This window comes from Athene noctua, chromosome 1, assembly GCF_965140245.1.
Source record: "Athene noctua chromosome 1, bAthNoc1.hap1.1, whole genome shotgun sequence".
Lineage (NCBI taxonomy): Eukaryota > Metazoa > Chordata > Aves > Strigiformes > Strigidae > Athene > Athene noctua.
In genome coordinates, this window is record NC_134037.1 from 171,607,646 (window position 1) to 171,624,215 (window position 16,570).

At 34.9% G+C, this 16,570-nt stretch overlaps 1 protein-coding gene across 1 annotated transcript in view; it reads left to right on the forward strand.

Moving 5' to 3' along the window:
* The window catches only part of CFAP47 (cilia and flagella associated protein 47), a 341,722-nt gene that overhangs the window by 190,072 nt on the left and 135,080 nt on the right, over nt 1-16,570 (forward strand). Inside the window, exon 50 of the mRNA XM_074929626.1 lies at nt 8,887-9,024. Coding sequence (XP_074785727.1) covers nt 8,887-9,024 — 138 coding nt within the window. The remainder of the gene's footprint in view (nt 1-8,886; nt 9,025-16,570) is intronic.

A 16,570-nucleotide genomic window follows, 5' to 3' on the forward strand; every position in this document is an offset into this window, starting at 1 on the left:
GGCCACTGTCACAGGTTTGAAAGGCAGTGGCTGATTTTGCTGTCTGATGTTAGGTGTGATACAAACCTAACTACCAGATGTCCTATCTAAGGTAACAGTTAGGAAATGCTTACTTTGTGGCTTCAAGGAGAATGGAAGTCTGTCTGCTTCATACTGTGCAAGGCTGGGAAGTCGTATTTGTTCCCTAAAGCAGAATTTTCACCTCCTGGGAAACTTCAATGTCAAAGCTGAGATACATATATATGTGTATATATATATATATATATACAAATATATATGTGCATTTTTGGCACTTTGAGGATTTTTTCAGCAGCTAGCCTGAAGCATGAGAATCACACATTAGATGTAGGTGATTCAAATGGGAATTAATTAGGACTCAGGAGTGTTAGTCATTTCTAGGTTCAAGGTATTACAGGTAAAGAATAATTTAAATATCCCAAAAGAAAGGTACTCTTTTTCCAGTTTGGTGAATCTGTTTAGAGGGAAGTAAATAATCCATGGGGCCAACATGTTGAATGATAGAAAATAAAAAGCAATGCTCAAAAGCTATCCACAGAGTAAACTTTATCCTGTGCATAAAAATTAACAACTATTTAGATACCTAGTTGAAAACTTTGTCATAATGCTGACGGATGATTTCGAGTTTAGGTAGTATAAAACTTTGTAGCCTTGGTGTTCTAGTACTGTTTTTGTCATATTAAAATAAATTCTCATAAAAGGATTTTTACCATATAAATTGTTGTACTGAGCAAATGGTCTGCATTTTTCCTTTACATTCAAAGTCCTTTTCGTTGCAAAATTATATAGCTGCAAAATTATACTTCTTTTGCTTTCTTTCTTGTTATTTTATGATTGCTAAGCTAAAAATGGGCCCAGTTCTTTTCAAAAGTCCATTTGGAAGCATTCCAGTAGAGGGGTAATATTATACGCTTCAGCTGGTTTGTAGCTGTATGACAGCTTTAACATAGAAATAATAGCTAATAAACATTTCACACAAGATTCTGGCACCAGATAAAGTTCTTCAGCAATCTGCTTTGTAAGTAACAGAGCAATTTCCTTTAGGTTGGATAAAGCATCTTCTGCATGTTACTTTATCTTCTATCAAACTCTTATTTCTGCTTTCCACAGAATAAACCATCTTTTTTTCTAGAATAGACTAAATGTCATAATGCTTGAATATTTCTTGTGCAAAAAATACCTGTTACAGTCAGTGTCCTTTTAGCCATAAAAATTTTCTATCTTGTGGAAAGGAGCTTCTAATTTTATGTATCACCTTTCATTTATTTTTAAACTATATCTGTACTCAGTAGGCAGCATTTTTCCATGCTACTTGGGGCTTTTGAAGCTTACACTCAGGAAAAAAGGCAGTATGTTACAGACCATGGCCTGTCAGACTGCAGCTGTACGACAGTTTTAATGAGATGGTTGTCACGACCCAAGACTGAGAGCTCAGAAAGTCACAATGCTTCTGTGATCCCCTCAGGTTAAATTAAGGTGAAATGACACCAAATGACCAGTTAAAGTTTTACTTGCAGTAGAAAACAATTTAAACTTGGAAAAGGATAATAAACAATGTGGTGTCTTACAAATCTATAAGAAAGAAAAGAAAGCAAAGTAAAGAAAAGAAAGGAGAGAGAGTCAAAGAAATTTGGTTACCACCCCTGGATCCAGTGTTGTCTCGGGTCCAGTAATTTTTGGGTGGTTGGGTGCACACACAGAAAAGATTTTTGTCACCTTTTAAGTTCATCTTATCAGCTGATTAGCATACTAGACAAAGAGAGGCAGGTATTCCACAAACTCATTTCAATGAGAGATGAGGAAAAACATGGAGCATGGCTTCTGTGCATGCATTGTCTCCCTTGTCCAATTGAGATGGTGGTCGTGCTCACTCTGCACACTTGTCACATCCCACTTAGATGAGGGAGACAAGCGACTCAGATTCGCAAATCCCCAATGGAGCCGACAACAGTGAGACAAGTCTCAAAGTCCAAACATTTATTAGCTACCCACAATGTACTAATTGAACACACAATAACTGACTATAGCGAGTTGTGGCAAGCAATACAGTATACCTTGAATTTCTTAATAGCAGTGAAGGAAAAAGGAGAAAAAGGACGGGAGGGAGATAGAGATCACCGCTCTGGCTTTCTGCATCAATCCTGCCAGCAAGGGTTCCAGGAGGCATCTGTCTTCTTCACTTCACTGCACTCTCTCTGGGCCTCCCTCCTCCTCTTCCCCCTCCCTCGCTTTATACACACTTTCCTTGGGTCCGTCCCCTAGGTTGACCCACATACCTACGTATCCCATGTACGGGGAGGGGTAAGGTGTTTCATGAGATGATGTAATTAGCATGATCATGTTAGCCCTCGTTAGCATATTGAGGGGTGTTAACTTTAATATGCATTTCGTGGATAATGAAGCATAGTTCATTCACAGGACAGATGGCCCTTGAAATTTGCCCAGGTGCCCCAGAGCGGAATCCTCCTGTCTCCATACGGCTCCCTCCTCCAGATGCGTCCTGTGTTATTCAGGCAGCCGTATCAGCTTTGACCTCCACACCATCCACCCTGTGACTATAGTTTTGTCTTTCAAGTGTTTGAGGCATTCCTTAACTTTTATCTTTCTCGGGCTGTTTTTCTCAATCTGTGTTTCTTTCAGGTCTGGTTTTTCATGTCTCTCAACCACCTTTGTTTTTTCCTCAGTTCCCAGATTTTTGCTGACTTCATTTTTCTTGAGCAATCATCCAGCTTGTGGGGCAGAAATGCTCACCTCTTATCAGTTCAATGGCGAAGTCATGAAGTCATTAGCAAGGCAAGCATGGTGTTTGGTTTACACAATAGAGCCACAAAGTGTCCGGCTTACACAATGGAGACAGTGATCCTCCCTTTAAGGCTTATCTAAAGAGTTTGATAATGCAGCTGCAAGGGAGTGGGGGATGCATCTTTTGATATGCTTCCACTTTCTTAGGTGACTGACATTCCTTAAACTATTCACAGACGCCACAGTTCTTGAGGTTTTCTGTGTTAATGAATGATTGAGGCATTACTTCCTTCAGTTCCTTACAATGATGAAGATTATGCCAATATATTTTTGGCCTGTAAATGATTAAACTTGTTAAGGGCATTTTCCATTCCACACATGAGAAATCTGATTTAAAAAAAAAATAAATTGTCCGTTTCTTTGTTTGGTGCAATTTTGCAAATTGGTCTACTGATTGCTTTAATTTTCATGGAATCCTAAAATCACATGTGGGAGGATGACCATTTCTTCAGCTTCTTGTAGCCATTGCTGTATTTCCAGCACCTGTTCATACCTTTGCTTTAAGCACTTCCCTTTCAACTGCGACACCCTAAGAAACTGACTCTAATTCATCTGTAATAAAGACAAAGTTAGAAGGATCTTCTGGTTGCCTGATTAATGTGAATGTCTCTGGCGTACTTTTGGTGATGGACTGCTGAATTTCACTGAAGGAGGGCTGCTCTGTTCATACATGCCACCACCTGGTGAGATGATCCCCAGTATACCCTTCCCTCCTATTCTAGTGCAGTTGGAGTTCTATACTCCTGTGCCCTTTCGTATCATGGTTTCATTGTCACATTAAGAACAGACAGTGAGAATTCTAAATAAAACAATTCACCTCTATTAAATGCTCCAAAACCATATATGAATGATAGTTGACAGCAGGATTTGCCACTGCTTATTTCTCCTATGTATGAGTCTTAAAGCTTATTTTGTTTCCTTTCCACTGATGCAGGGAGCAATTCATTTAGTCCCAGTATACCAACAAGCACTAGGATTTACAGAAAATCTTTAGAATTTACATGTATTATCACAGAAGTCTTTGTATGCAAAACAGAAGATAAAGTTTTGTTGTAACCTACAGTAAATATATTTTTTTGTCAGTAGAAAAATTGCCAGAAGAAAAATTGGCCAAAGCTATAGCTTACTTAAATTGCACTCATATTTTTAATATTTCTTCTGCAGATCTTTTCTGAGGCAACTATACATTGTTTTCATTGGCCAGAAAAAAACAGGAAAACATAAAAATACCCTTGTCCTGCTCCCCAGACTTATGCTTATTAAGATCATGTTGGTATATTTAAACGACAAGCCAAGCATTTCTATATCTTTTCAGATTTGTGTGATGAATTCTGTGGCCACTTCTGTTCATGTTTCCAGTTAAAATATTGGGATACTGTGGGCTTTTATCCTCTCTCTGCACCAGAAAATAATCATGTACAATACATATCTTTCAAATAGTCTGTTCAAATTATACAGGAAAAAAAAAAAAAGTTGAATATTTTTTCTTTCTTAATTGTATTCAGGGATGGGGTATTGTAGTGTATAGCCAATGAGTCAGTCTAACATGTGGTGTTGCAGTTACAGTTTTATTGGGAAATAAAACAGCCCGCCTCCTTTTAAAGGAATACTTCTTCTCTGAAGCAATATAAAACAGGGCTTCAGTATTAATATGTGGACTGAAGTTGTATAAAATGTTTAAACACTGGGTAGTAAAGCTAGAAAAAATTGCAATGGTATTTTGACCAAGAAGCCTTTTAAAGCAATGTATCAGCAGAAAGAAAACCTCTATGATTTATGTAATTTTTAATTATTCATTTTCAGTATAATTCTAGGAATACTTGCATTGTTGCTTTGGCAAGTTTAGTATTTTATGTATATGCCAAAGGGCAGCTGCGAAGAGGAATAGTATTTTCTAAAATACTTAATGATCGTGTAATTCTGTGGCCAGTTGAATCAGTGGGAGTTGTGTCTCTTTGATGTACATGGTCTTGTTTGTTTTTGAATGCATGCTTTCAAAGTTGTCAGCCATGATATTTTGGCAAGTTAGATTGTTATATAACGTATTGACACAGAAGTCAGAACTGAGCAACTAGATACAAGAAGAAAACCCGAACATTGGGGACTGTTATGCATGAACAAATGATCGTTTATCAGTTGCTTTGCAGCATCAATAAAGTAACATAAGTTACTGCTGCCTTTGCTGAGCACAGAGTAAGTGACAGGGGATTCTGTAGGATGGCAGTACGTTCGCAGCCAAAAGACTAAAACTTCCTGTATCAAAGCCCTTTTAGAACATAGGAGTCAAACTCAGCAGAATCTTATGAAAAATGTAAACATACTTACATGTTATTTTAAATCTGTTATTTTGAGGCACTGTTTATGCATCTTTCCAATGTATTTTTTATTACTTCATAGAGTGCTAAGGACTCTTTATTACTTTTCATCATATAAAACTCTTTTTCCCATCCTGCAAAATACCTTTTGATTGGAATTTTTTTGTAGCCCATAATTTGAAAAAGTTCATATATTTATATATCATCAGCTATCTTAATCTCCAGTAGTGGTCATTGGATCACACCATTTGATCCAGAACCAGGAGAACATTCTTCTTACAAGCTGCCATAATATAAAGACTTGGTTCATACAAAGCACACAATGTGCTAAGTGTCCTCACTGATAAGGATTCTGAATTTTATATTTGACTTGAAATGAATACTCTTTTTTTTTTTTCTTTTGTTATTTGGAGTTCTTGACAGCAATGATTCCCCCCCCCCCCCCCCCCCCAAATAAAAAATTTAAATAGCTTTGAGCCAGTATTAGGTACTTTGGTGCCCATTAAAATTATAAAGACAATTTATGAATATTTTAAGATTAAGCAGATAAACTATATTTAAAAATGTATGCCATCTGTAGTAAAACTGATTATTTTTTATTGAAATACTTTGACATTTAATTGAATGCCTTGCAGAGATCTGAATACATTATATCAATCAAGTCACCTTTATCAATCAAGATTTTAACATTATTAATTCTCTATGTTTGAGATCTGTTTTCCATAAAGAAAGAAAATTGAGTGCCAGCAATTATAGTGCAATTCTTCACTGATTTTTTTGATCGTGTGTGATTGCCGGATTATCAGCACAGTGGTTTAGCAATTCAAGTAGCTTTTAGTTACCATAGTTCTTCCACTAGCTCTTGATGTATTCTTGAGCATTAGCAATTTACAGTTCTGGAACTTTTCAAGTATTCCAAGATTACTGCAAGTAAAAATTAATTATTCAGAGTTCTTCAGCCAATTATTTTGATGCTTTTGAGAGTATGTTTTGTGCAGAGCCAAAAAAGTTAATGTTTGTTTTACCATCCCCCTACTTACTGATGAAATTTTTTTTTTTTTAAAACTGTGAACACTTGTGTTCTCTCCCTTTCTCTCACATGCACATATGCACAATTCAATATTCTGAAATACAGACAATTGGTAAAGAAAACCCTCAGTTGTCACTGGAAGCAAGAACTATAAGGAAAAGTTACTTAAATTTTAAAATTAAGTGTAACAATATTCTCTACTTTAAGGAGGCTTTAGAAATTATGAATGAAGTGGTTTCAACATTTAGTCAAGTATTTTAATCAACTTTAAAGCTATAATTTTGCATTTTGTTTTACTTGTATTCATGTAATTGTTGATGTCTTTCAAGTATATTGATGGTTAGGATGGTATTTAAAATTAATGAAGTCTTTCTCTTGCACTTTACTTCTCTCTAATATTGTGCTGCAATAGACCAAAATTATACTAGGATTATATACTGAGACATAAAATTAGATTAATTAGTATTTGTCCTAAGATCCATTAGCTATTACTACCATTGTGTGTCCTCTTACATCAACATTTATATAGCTTCAGCATTTTCTTCAGACTTCATTCCCCTGAGCCTTCCATAATGGCTTTATTTTTTTATTGTACTTCATGTACACATCCACCATTTCTTTGAAGACTTTTAAAAAAATATCCACTAGTTTCCTGAAATTACACTATCCTGCTTATTTAGACAGAAATTCTGGGTTCTGTACTGTGATTAATTTTAGGAATTCATAAAAATTTTCATTTAACATGTTACCTGTTTTGGTTTTATCTTAATTTTATTATTTTACTTGTATTTTTATAGAATTTACTTAACAGAGAGAAGAATATCTGGTATTCTAATATTTTTCAATTTAAAATTTTATAGTTCCTTTCTCTGGATTAAGGTACACACATAATTTCTTTTTTTTGGTTTTGTTTTCAGCTTTGGTGTTTTAAACCTATGCTGTCCAGTTGCTATGTCTCAGAAAAAAAGAGACAGTGGCAATGTGAAGATGATGAAACTTGCTTCCCTGTAATGATTTAATGTAATTCTTCTTAGTAGAAATAATTTGTCAGTGTTTGTCATGTTGAAATTGCCACCTGCTGTAGCTACCATCGAGCATATAATGAACAAATTTTGCTTTTCCAAGACTTCCTGGTAGCATTTGACTTTCGCTGTGCTTTATTTGCCCTTTTTTTTAAAAAAAAAAAAAATCTTTTAAGAGTAACATCCTTCTAGCGTAATATTATTATCAAAACTAACCATGAGGCCATTTTATTAGGATTAATCCCTCCTGAAATGAAATGAAACTAGAACGTTTAGAAGCATGAATGCAGCCTTCTGCAGAAGTCTGTGATTAAGGGAAGAAAGATAAGCCTCGAGGACTGTAAATGAGATGGGTGGGTAGAGATGTGCACAGGAAGCTTGATCAGCTCCTGGCTGCTAAAGTCATGGCAGCTTCCTGAGCCAGTTGTGATCGATATGGCGCTGTCTCTCCCTCTCACTGCTGCTCCCTTTTCCAGGTCCCATGCGAGCCTTGCTATTTAGCTTTAGTATTTCTGCTAGCAAGATGCTAAATTCAGATAGTCGTGGAGCACAGCACGTCCTCTCTGCTGTGTGATCTGTTACCACACATCTATCCCACTCAAAGCTAAAGAAACAAAAAATACCATTAAATGTAGGTATTTTCAAATCAAATTGTTCTGGAACTCTCATAAAATTATATTAATTCTCAATTTCAAATTAAAAAAAAACTCCACTATGAATAATTTTCCCAAGCACTTAATAAGACACAGTTACATTAAGTTCCCTTTGGGACAGCATTTCGCATAAATTCTAATGATCTCAAATGGGAAAATTTCTTACTGTATAATGTCATAAAGTGTCACCTCCTCAAATTAGCTTTTCATTGTACATATGAGGCAAGAATTAAACCCACAAAATATATTTATTTCAGCTTTGAAACTCACCCAAATGTACTGAAATACCGAGGGACAGTCGTTTAGTTAAAATAGTAAGGGTATGTAGTATTTAAAAAAAAATGTGTAGATTTAAAATTCTTAATCAGAGGCACATAATGCAAGAAACAAAACCTTCTTGTTTAAAGCCAGTATATAAAATATTTCATAATATTGTTAATGTTATTTAAAGGAACCATGTACATACTAGATTTTTAAAATTCTAGTTTATATTATCAATTAGAAATCTGCCAATTTAAAAATCCTAGTTTTACAATCGCTATGTATTTTATCTTCCCTAAATACTTGATTACAAATTAACATACAATGCAAAAATGTATCACAGGGATATTTTATCTATTATATTTATTATCATATGGCACTAGAGTGAGACACTGTGATTTAGAAAAATAATAGAAACAATCAGGACTGTGCATAGAAAATTTCACTGGAAAGAAAGATACTACTATTGTCAGCCATATTTTGTAATTTTTAAAAAGTAGGTTTTCTTGTATTTCTTATTACTGATTTTTTCAGGTATTTATTACTGGTCTGTTCAGGTAAGTAGAAAAACACTTTGGGGAGAAAAAATGGTTAATTTATTTGGACTCACCGAAGAGGTGTGTTTTATTACCATAAATTATAATTGGATGTCTGACACCTGGAGTGGAAGTTTTACTTCATTTTTTATTGGTTTTAAATTGAGGAAATACTCATACATATCTGGCAGTCTGTTTTATAAAGCTAATGCTCTGGCTAATATAACACCCGGTGTCTATTTGTTTTAGGTGTAATTTCATTTGTTGCTGAAGATGAAGACCAACAGCAGTCTCGACTTAACAGCTCACCAGAGAAGACAGATGGTGAACAGGCCCTTCAGAAATTGTCAACAGAGTTACCACAAACTGTTGATGCAGCAAACATGGGTATGTTTGTTATTATGGATAAGTTCATTTTCAGTTTGTATAAACTTATATCAATTTCTTTTTAAATTAGATGTATGTTTAGTATGCCAGACCACATGCCTGCAAACAGTGTTAAGTCACGTGTTTATTCCAGGCATATATGGCACTTCTCCTTTCATGATTTTTGAAACATTTTAATGACATTTTAAGCTGAGCTCGTTTTTTCTTTTTCTCTTTTTTGCAACAGTGTCACTGAATGTCACTTGTATTTGGAGAGGGGCAGCATTTGTTAAATGCTTTCTTTTAAAAGTATCCGATAATACTAGTGCTGATGTCTAAGCAGGCTGTTTCTGAAATTCACATTGTTTCGCTCTGTTGTGGAAAACACTTCCATTTAAATGTCAGTCATAGATGCTCCTTCTGGTTAATTACAGTAAAATTGAGTGGAGAAAATTCCAGAATACTTTCAGTTTATGACCTCCTAGTTTACTCTAACTAGTTTCTGCATTATTTTTGAGATTTTAAGTGTTCCAGAGGAATACATTTGTGATTACAAATGTGAACACCAAATAGACAAGGCAGAGGTTTTTTTGTAGAAACAAACTTCTCGATTTTCTTCTTTACATTTTCAAGTAAAGATTTACCTATAGAGCTGTGGTTTTTATGCTTTTAATACCTAATCTGGAATGTATTTAAATGATCAAGCATTATGTTATATGGCTAATAATGTTGAACAGTAGGGTTTTTTAAAATTCTGGCATGAAGAGAGCTAGAAATAGGAGAAAGCCCCTAAGAAGGAAGTTAGAAAGAAAGGAAATAATCAGTATTTAGCTTTCACTGCTTTTCAAGGTTCAATATTTCCTTTTGTTCTCCTCCTACAGCTAGCATTTTTATTTGAATTTTCATGTATAGCAACAAGGAAGTTGGTAGAGACTAAAACTCACACGATGCATCATTGTAAGTTTACAGAATAAGGACTTTAAGAAAGATTAGATTAAGGTGTTGCATGCAGACAGTGCAGTAGAGACGAGAATTAGCAGATTTCAAGATGTTAGGAGGAATTAATCATGAGAGAAATATCAAGAGTGATGCCAAGTACAGGAAAATATTTGAGATAATCTTCAAATCTCTGCTAAAAGCCTGCAAATATTTGTGAATTCAATTATGCTTCTATTGTCCAAACTACACTTCTGCTTATGAGATATTTAGGCTTTGCAAAGTTAGGAATCATCCGTCCAAAACTAGAGGAGGCTGTATTTGAAAGTAGCTGAAAACAGAAAGTTAAGTAAGAAAATAGAAGGTTAAGTGAGTGGATTTCTCAATACTGTCCCTACCACTGATAGGAATTGAGGGCTTTGTTCTTAGGTAGCAAATCCAATGTGAGTTCACTGTTCGCTATTATTATGACTGATAAGGCTTTTGCTCATTTTGGTTCCCCATTAACAATGTGAGACTGGCTGATCTACTTACACATTTGGAATGTGTTTTTCAAATAGGATGATGGGTGATTAGTCTAATAACTTGCTGAGAGGGGTCAGGTGGTCAGCTCTAATTCAGCTCCCTATTTCTTTGCATACTAATTTACATGGATATAATCACTTCAGCACACAAGGTCCCATTGGTAGCTGGAACAATGTGCACAGCTTATTCATGTGTGGCTACACAGAGTTACTATGTCTTATCTTTCAGTTACCATCTTTCGCTATTTTTGTGCTACTGTAGAGTTGTATCTTTGTCTTATTGTAACCTATGTGTTTCCAGTAACTCAAGTTTCATGATGACTAGCAATGTTTAGGGCATCGTTAGGACTGCTTTCTAAAGTGGACTTAGAGAAGGACATGGAACAACTCTTCCTTCATACAGTATCACTTAATTATAGGATCTTTCTTTCTTCAGTACAGATATTCCATTACAATGCCCATATCCTAGGAACAGCAAGCTTCCATCTCACATGTGAATCAACCAGCTGCTTCTAGACAGTTCACAAAACATTATCTTCCATCGCAACCATTCATTTGTAGTAGACATTTATAACTTTTACAACGGGGGAAAGTATATACTGAAAATGGCTAAATAAAGATAGACTTTAACAAGGTGTGGCTTAAATTATACGATAGTAGTAGTCTTTTTCTAAACTTACTTCATCGAGGAACTAACAGAGTCTTAGCTTTATCCTACATAGTTTTCTTTTGCACCTATCTTGCTACTGTAATTTTTAATAAAAATTAATTATTCTATGAATTTTCAGAGCAGGATAACTGATGGATATTTTAAAAATTTAGGATTTTTTAATTGCAAGGTGCACACCACTAGTAGAATGCAAACCACTTGCATTTGAACAGAGACATCACACACAGAAAATATACATGTCAGAGCTGAGAATCCCCAGGGCTACTGTTACCAATTCTGGGGTAGCAGAAAATAGTGAACTTCTGAGGTAGAGAAAATTAATATACAGACTTGAATTGATAGAGGCCTAAAAAAGTGTGAGGTTGTTCATAGCTGAATAAGGTTAGGAAAAAATCTCTAATGATAAACACACGTACACCAAACATTTGTGTCATGCTGCCACTCAGTGAAAATCACTCTTTTGAAACATACTAGAAACTACTACCTTGTTATATACACATTAACATTTTATATCTTCAGGTACACACAATATGCATTATATAAATATGTATATGTGTATGTACCTTTTTTTTTTTTTTTTTAATTCTCTAAATTATATTGTAGGTATGACTGTAGAAAAAGATAATTTCTGGAATGGTTTTCATACATTCTTTTCATAATATCTACCAAAATCTTTCATCATGCTTTTCCAAAAGCTAATGATTCTGAAATTTGTTCATGATTTTTTTCTCCTTCAGATGTAGTTAAGAAAAAACACATTTAGTACTTCCAGTCAAAACCATTGATACAGCAATCCTTACGAAAAATGCTTTTTATGCTGCTTATACCAAGGGACAAAAAAGAAAACAAACCAAAGCCCAAACAGAAAAATATCTGCAGCGCAGATGTAGTGACAGGGCCTTGCTCCTTTCTAAACTGACATAGGTTTTCACTTCTTTCCAAATCATGTTTTGGTCTTTAGAGAGAAGAGGTCCTAGGGCTTTTTTTCTCATGGGATCCAAAAGTAAGAAAAGGCTAAGTGGTTGCTAAGACTGAAAGGAGGATGCAGCTGCTCTTTCATGTAAGATTTATTGTTAGCTATTCCTATATACTGAAGTGCTAAAATAACAAATAAGTATTAGTCATTAATAGATATTTGTTTCACAGTATGACTAAAGGCTGTGAAACCTCCTATACTTGTTAAAATTTCCTCTCAAAGTAGAGGAAATTTTTCTAGTCTCCTATGGAGTCCATGGTAACTTCTTAAACTGAACTGCCCTTGGACAATTGTTCCTGTGTTGCTCTCTTTGCTGTGTAGCATGCCAGCATCAGGGAGGATGCTTGGCTCACCTTCTGCTAGACCAGCTCAGCTATCCTCAGGAATCTGATCTGGCAGCTCCCCTGTAAAGAAGTGTCGAGAGTGTGAAGTTGGTGCAGTTGCTGCAAAGGCTAAGACTTGCACTGCAACTTCAAATCCTCCTCTCCTCTTCCAGAACCCCTCACTTCAGCAGCAAGCCTCAGCACAGAGCTAGCACTTAAGCAACAGCATTTAATGATCCTGCCGGTGGTGATGTCTCTCAGAGCTGAGTGCTACAGATGCAGAATGTTTGCTTGTACAACACAGGGGAATTTTGCATGTGCTGTTATCTTATTCCGTCTGCCCTAAGCATTGCCTTTATCAAAAGATTATACTTCCCATTGTGTTCATCTTATGGAATGCATTTACATTTTTATGCCATTGTGAAGTTTTAAAATTTCTTTGTACTTGAAAGGCATAACATCAAAAAGATGCACTACTTGTGAATAAGCCGTGATAAAAAAATGTAGTCAAAGTGGTTAAGCCTGGCATTCATTTTGGTAACGCCTGTTTTAGTTGCCTTTTAGAGCTAATTTATCCTTCAACCAGGAAGGATAAATGACAGGTGACATTTTCTAGTCTAAGTTGTCATTGTAGTTCTCATGATATGTCTCTGACAGTTAAGTGTCTTTCCTGTTGTCTTTACAAACAATTGCTTCTGAGCGGGTTCATTGAGGAACTGATGCCTTTAAAAGGTAATGTTACTTGCAGATGTGGTCCTCCCAGACTTTCAGGCTTCAAATCAATCCCACGAACTGAACGTCTGTAGTAGCACACTGGGGTATTCACATGAGGAAGATAATGAAATGATTTCTTTGTTCTAGCAACTGGTAAAGGTGATTAAGAGGGAAACTACTCAGGATGGCGACAGTTTAAAATAAACTTTGCATTTATTAATGATAATTTTTTTAAAAGATAATAAAAATTGAGTACACGATGGTAAATATTAGGATTTATTCAGTATTAATGCAGTAATGTGATATATATCTCACATGCGTATTTATTTATGGGATTACTATCCTTCTAACAGGAATATTCGTAACAATAATTTTGCTTTATCTATCTCATAAATGTTGATTGTGTAGTTAAGCTATTTTTTGGCCTAATCTGCATACTATGTTCAAGCATATTGTGCTCCTCCTTCATATTAGTTTATTTTAATTGAAACTCCCTCATAAGGAAAAAAAAGTTACCAAAAAATATCCCAAGAAAATAATCCCTGTGTAAATTGCATGCATATTTGAAAATATAAAATACCAACCTGGGCTTATCTTTTTTTTTTTTTTTTTTTTTTTTTTATAGCATTTTAGCATTTGAAGCTAGATTATGCTAGTGCATACAAGCTTTTGGGTATGGTTTAGCATATTTAGAACATTAAGGTTTAGACTAGTTTATGTTTTTTCCTTTGTCAAAATTAATGTTCAATTATTGTTAGCTTTCTCAGTAGGTGCCCTTTTGTGCTACTGCAGTCTACTGTTATGCATTCTCCTGTGCCCTTTTGAGACTCAGAACAGCTTGATTCCCCTAATAAACGAACATGTTGTTTTGAAACAATTCAGATGTAGCAAGGCTTCAAGGACCTATGGCCCATGTGGAATTTTGTAGGGCATGGTATGTGTGCAATTAAAAATCTGTACAAACAAAGTATGGTAGCCCATTTAAAATTAATAACAAAACCAATCTGTAATTACTCACAGTGTAGGACTGCTGGTGAACTTTAGGTTACATCTTCCTTCATTCAGCAGGTGTTTTAATATTGCTGTGCTGAGAAGGCTAATTATGTTGCATCTGTCCTAACCACAAATAAGTCAGTCCATTTGTAAACTTGTACATCTGTATATTTTTGGATGTCATAGCATGTGAGATTACATTTGCATATAAACAGATTAATTTCTTACCTAATTAAAAATGTCTGTCATATGCATTTTGCTTGTTCTGGTAGTCTGTATAAACTACATTACTGATAAACACATTCATTCTGTCGTGTCTGGCAGATCTCAGATATATATGTATATATATGTATATATATAATTTCATCAATTGGTAGCCCATTTAATAAAAAAATATTCTTAAAAAAAAAAATCCTCAGCAAAAATAATGTGTGTAGTTGTCATGGTTACATGGCCAGATGTACTCTGGACTTCTGCCTGTCCCTCTCAAGTTCAGCTGTGTGAGACAGGTGTGACTTGCACCTTGCTGAATTGAAACAGTGCAGCAGAACCACAGTTCAATTTTTTTGTCTTCTAATCCACCCTTCAGAAGTAGGACTAACGTGATAGGTCCAAGTGTAAACCCTTACTAGTTGTCTGTTCAGAACACATTCAGAGTGATATAAAAAATAACATTTTTGAAACAAAATGGTAAATGAGCTAGCAACAGAGCAGTAGTTTCTTTACAGCCAATGCCCTTGCTGTTAGGTTTGAGTGAGATGCTCTTTATCTAGGTTGTCATTTTGCCTTTCCTACTTTGTCATGCTTACAAACAATTCTTATTTTGACCCTCAGAAAGTAATGAATTACAAACATACAGAGAGCACATAATGGTTGTGAAAAAGAACACTGATTTTTTTACCACTTTCTCATAGTTGTGTAAGCATGTCTGGGGCAGAAGACAATGGGGTGAGGAGAGGACAGAGGGAAGATCCCTACAAGTTTCCTTTACTCATGCTGTTGTAATTGCTATGACCTGTGAAATTACTCACTGAGCCAGAAAACAAGAAAAAAAAATCAAACTTTATAGCCCAATACTTGCGATAGTTCATAAGAAGTTCAAACCAAATATATGAATTTTTAAGGTCTTTTACAGTGTCCTTTTTTTTTTTTTTTTTTTTTCCTATCTGAATAATTATTTGAATCTCTTACATTAATCAAAATATTATGACACATTCAATTTACAGTAACATCAAGACGATTGTCTAAGAGCAATTGCTTAGAATATCCTATTGCTGAAGGGTGAGAAAAATTTCCTTCAAGGTGTATGTTCAGTCCCTCAAGCAGAGGAAAGAATTGCATATACATTCTCATAGCCCGGCAGGGTAATCCAACAGTTAAGCTATTTTATAAATAGATTCACACATCCAAGATTTTATATATTTATGTCTTTGTTGCAAGTTTCTGAAAACGAAGCAGTTGAGAAATATCAATTAAAACATTAGATTGAATCAAAATTACATTTTTAATATGAAAGCATATTCACTTCCAACAGGAGAAAATAAAAAATATTTCTCCATATAATCTATTTTTTTTTTTTCATTTTACCATCAGGGTCCCCCACAAGTATTGTTATTATAATTGTATTACAAGTAGCGCTATAATAACTAGAGAAGTTTGCATCACATACTACTGCCACTGTTTGCCTTTGAAGCTGTAACTGAGTTGTTCCTGAAGATTATCTGTGGTTAGGTAACTCTAGTTGTGTAAGTCATGTTTTGTGTTAGTAAAAATCTGTAAATTCACCTCTTTTTTTTTTTTTTTTTTTTTTTTTATGGAATAATTTCTCTCATATCTTACATCTCCTTGTCCACTCAGTAGCCTGCTGCTGGAATTTGCTAAGCACTCTTTATTTCTGTAGCAGCTGCAAAATCAATGGCCCATATAGAATTCTGGCTTTGAATTTATCCCGGACACTGGACATTCCTGCATTCTCATACATTCAGTTATGAGGTGGGTTTGTCTAACTAATCATCAAAGGACCACTCTGACATTTTTACTGAGTAGGCAATAGATATTTCTTGTCCAGTGCAGTGATTTATTTGTTATGGTATCTACTGCATCTCTTAAAATATTTCCTTTGATTTGTCTGTAGGCACAGCAGAGTCCTAATTATTCTTGACATACTTACAAAATTATAAATATTAGGGAACTACTGTTTCCCACTGTGGCAAAAGACAGATGGCATTTTATACATTGTCATCAGAGAGTGAGAGTGAGAAGTGTGCAAGAAGCGTAATTGAGATATTTGGATGCACTTTCAAGGCATTATTTATTTCTGTTTATGGCATTTGGAACTAATTTTGCAGTAGAACTTTCTCTATAAAGGGGATATTTTTGATTAAGTGGAAAGAAGCTTACCAAGTAACCTTGTTCTTTTGTTACGGTTTTT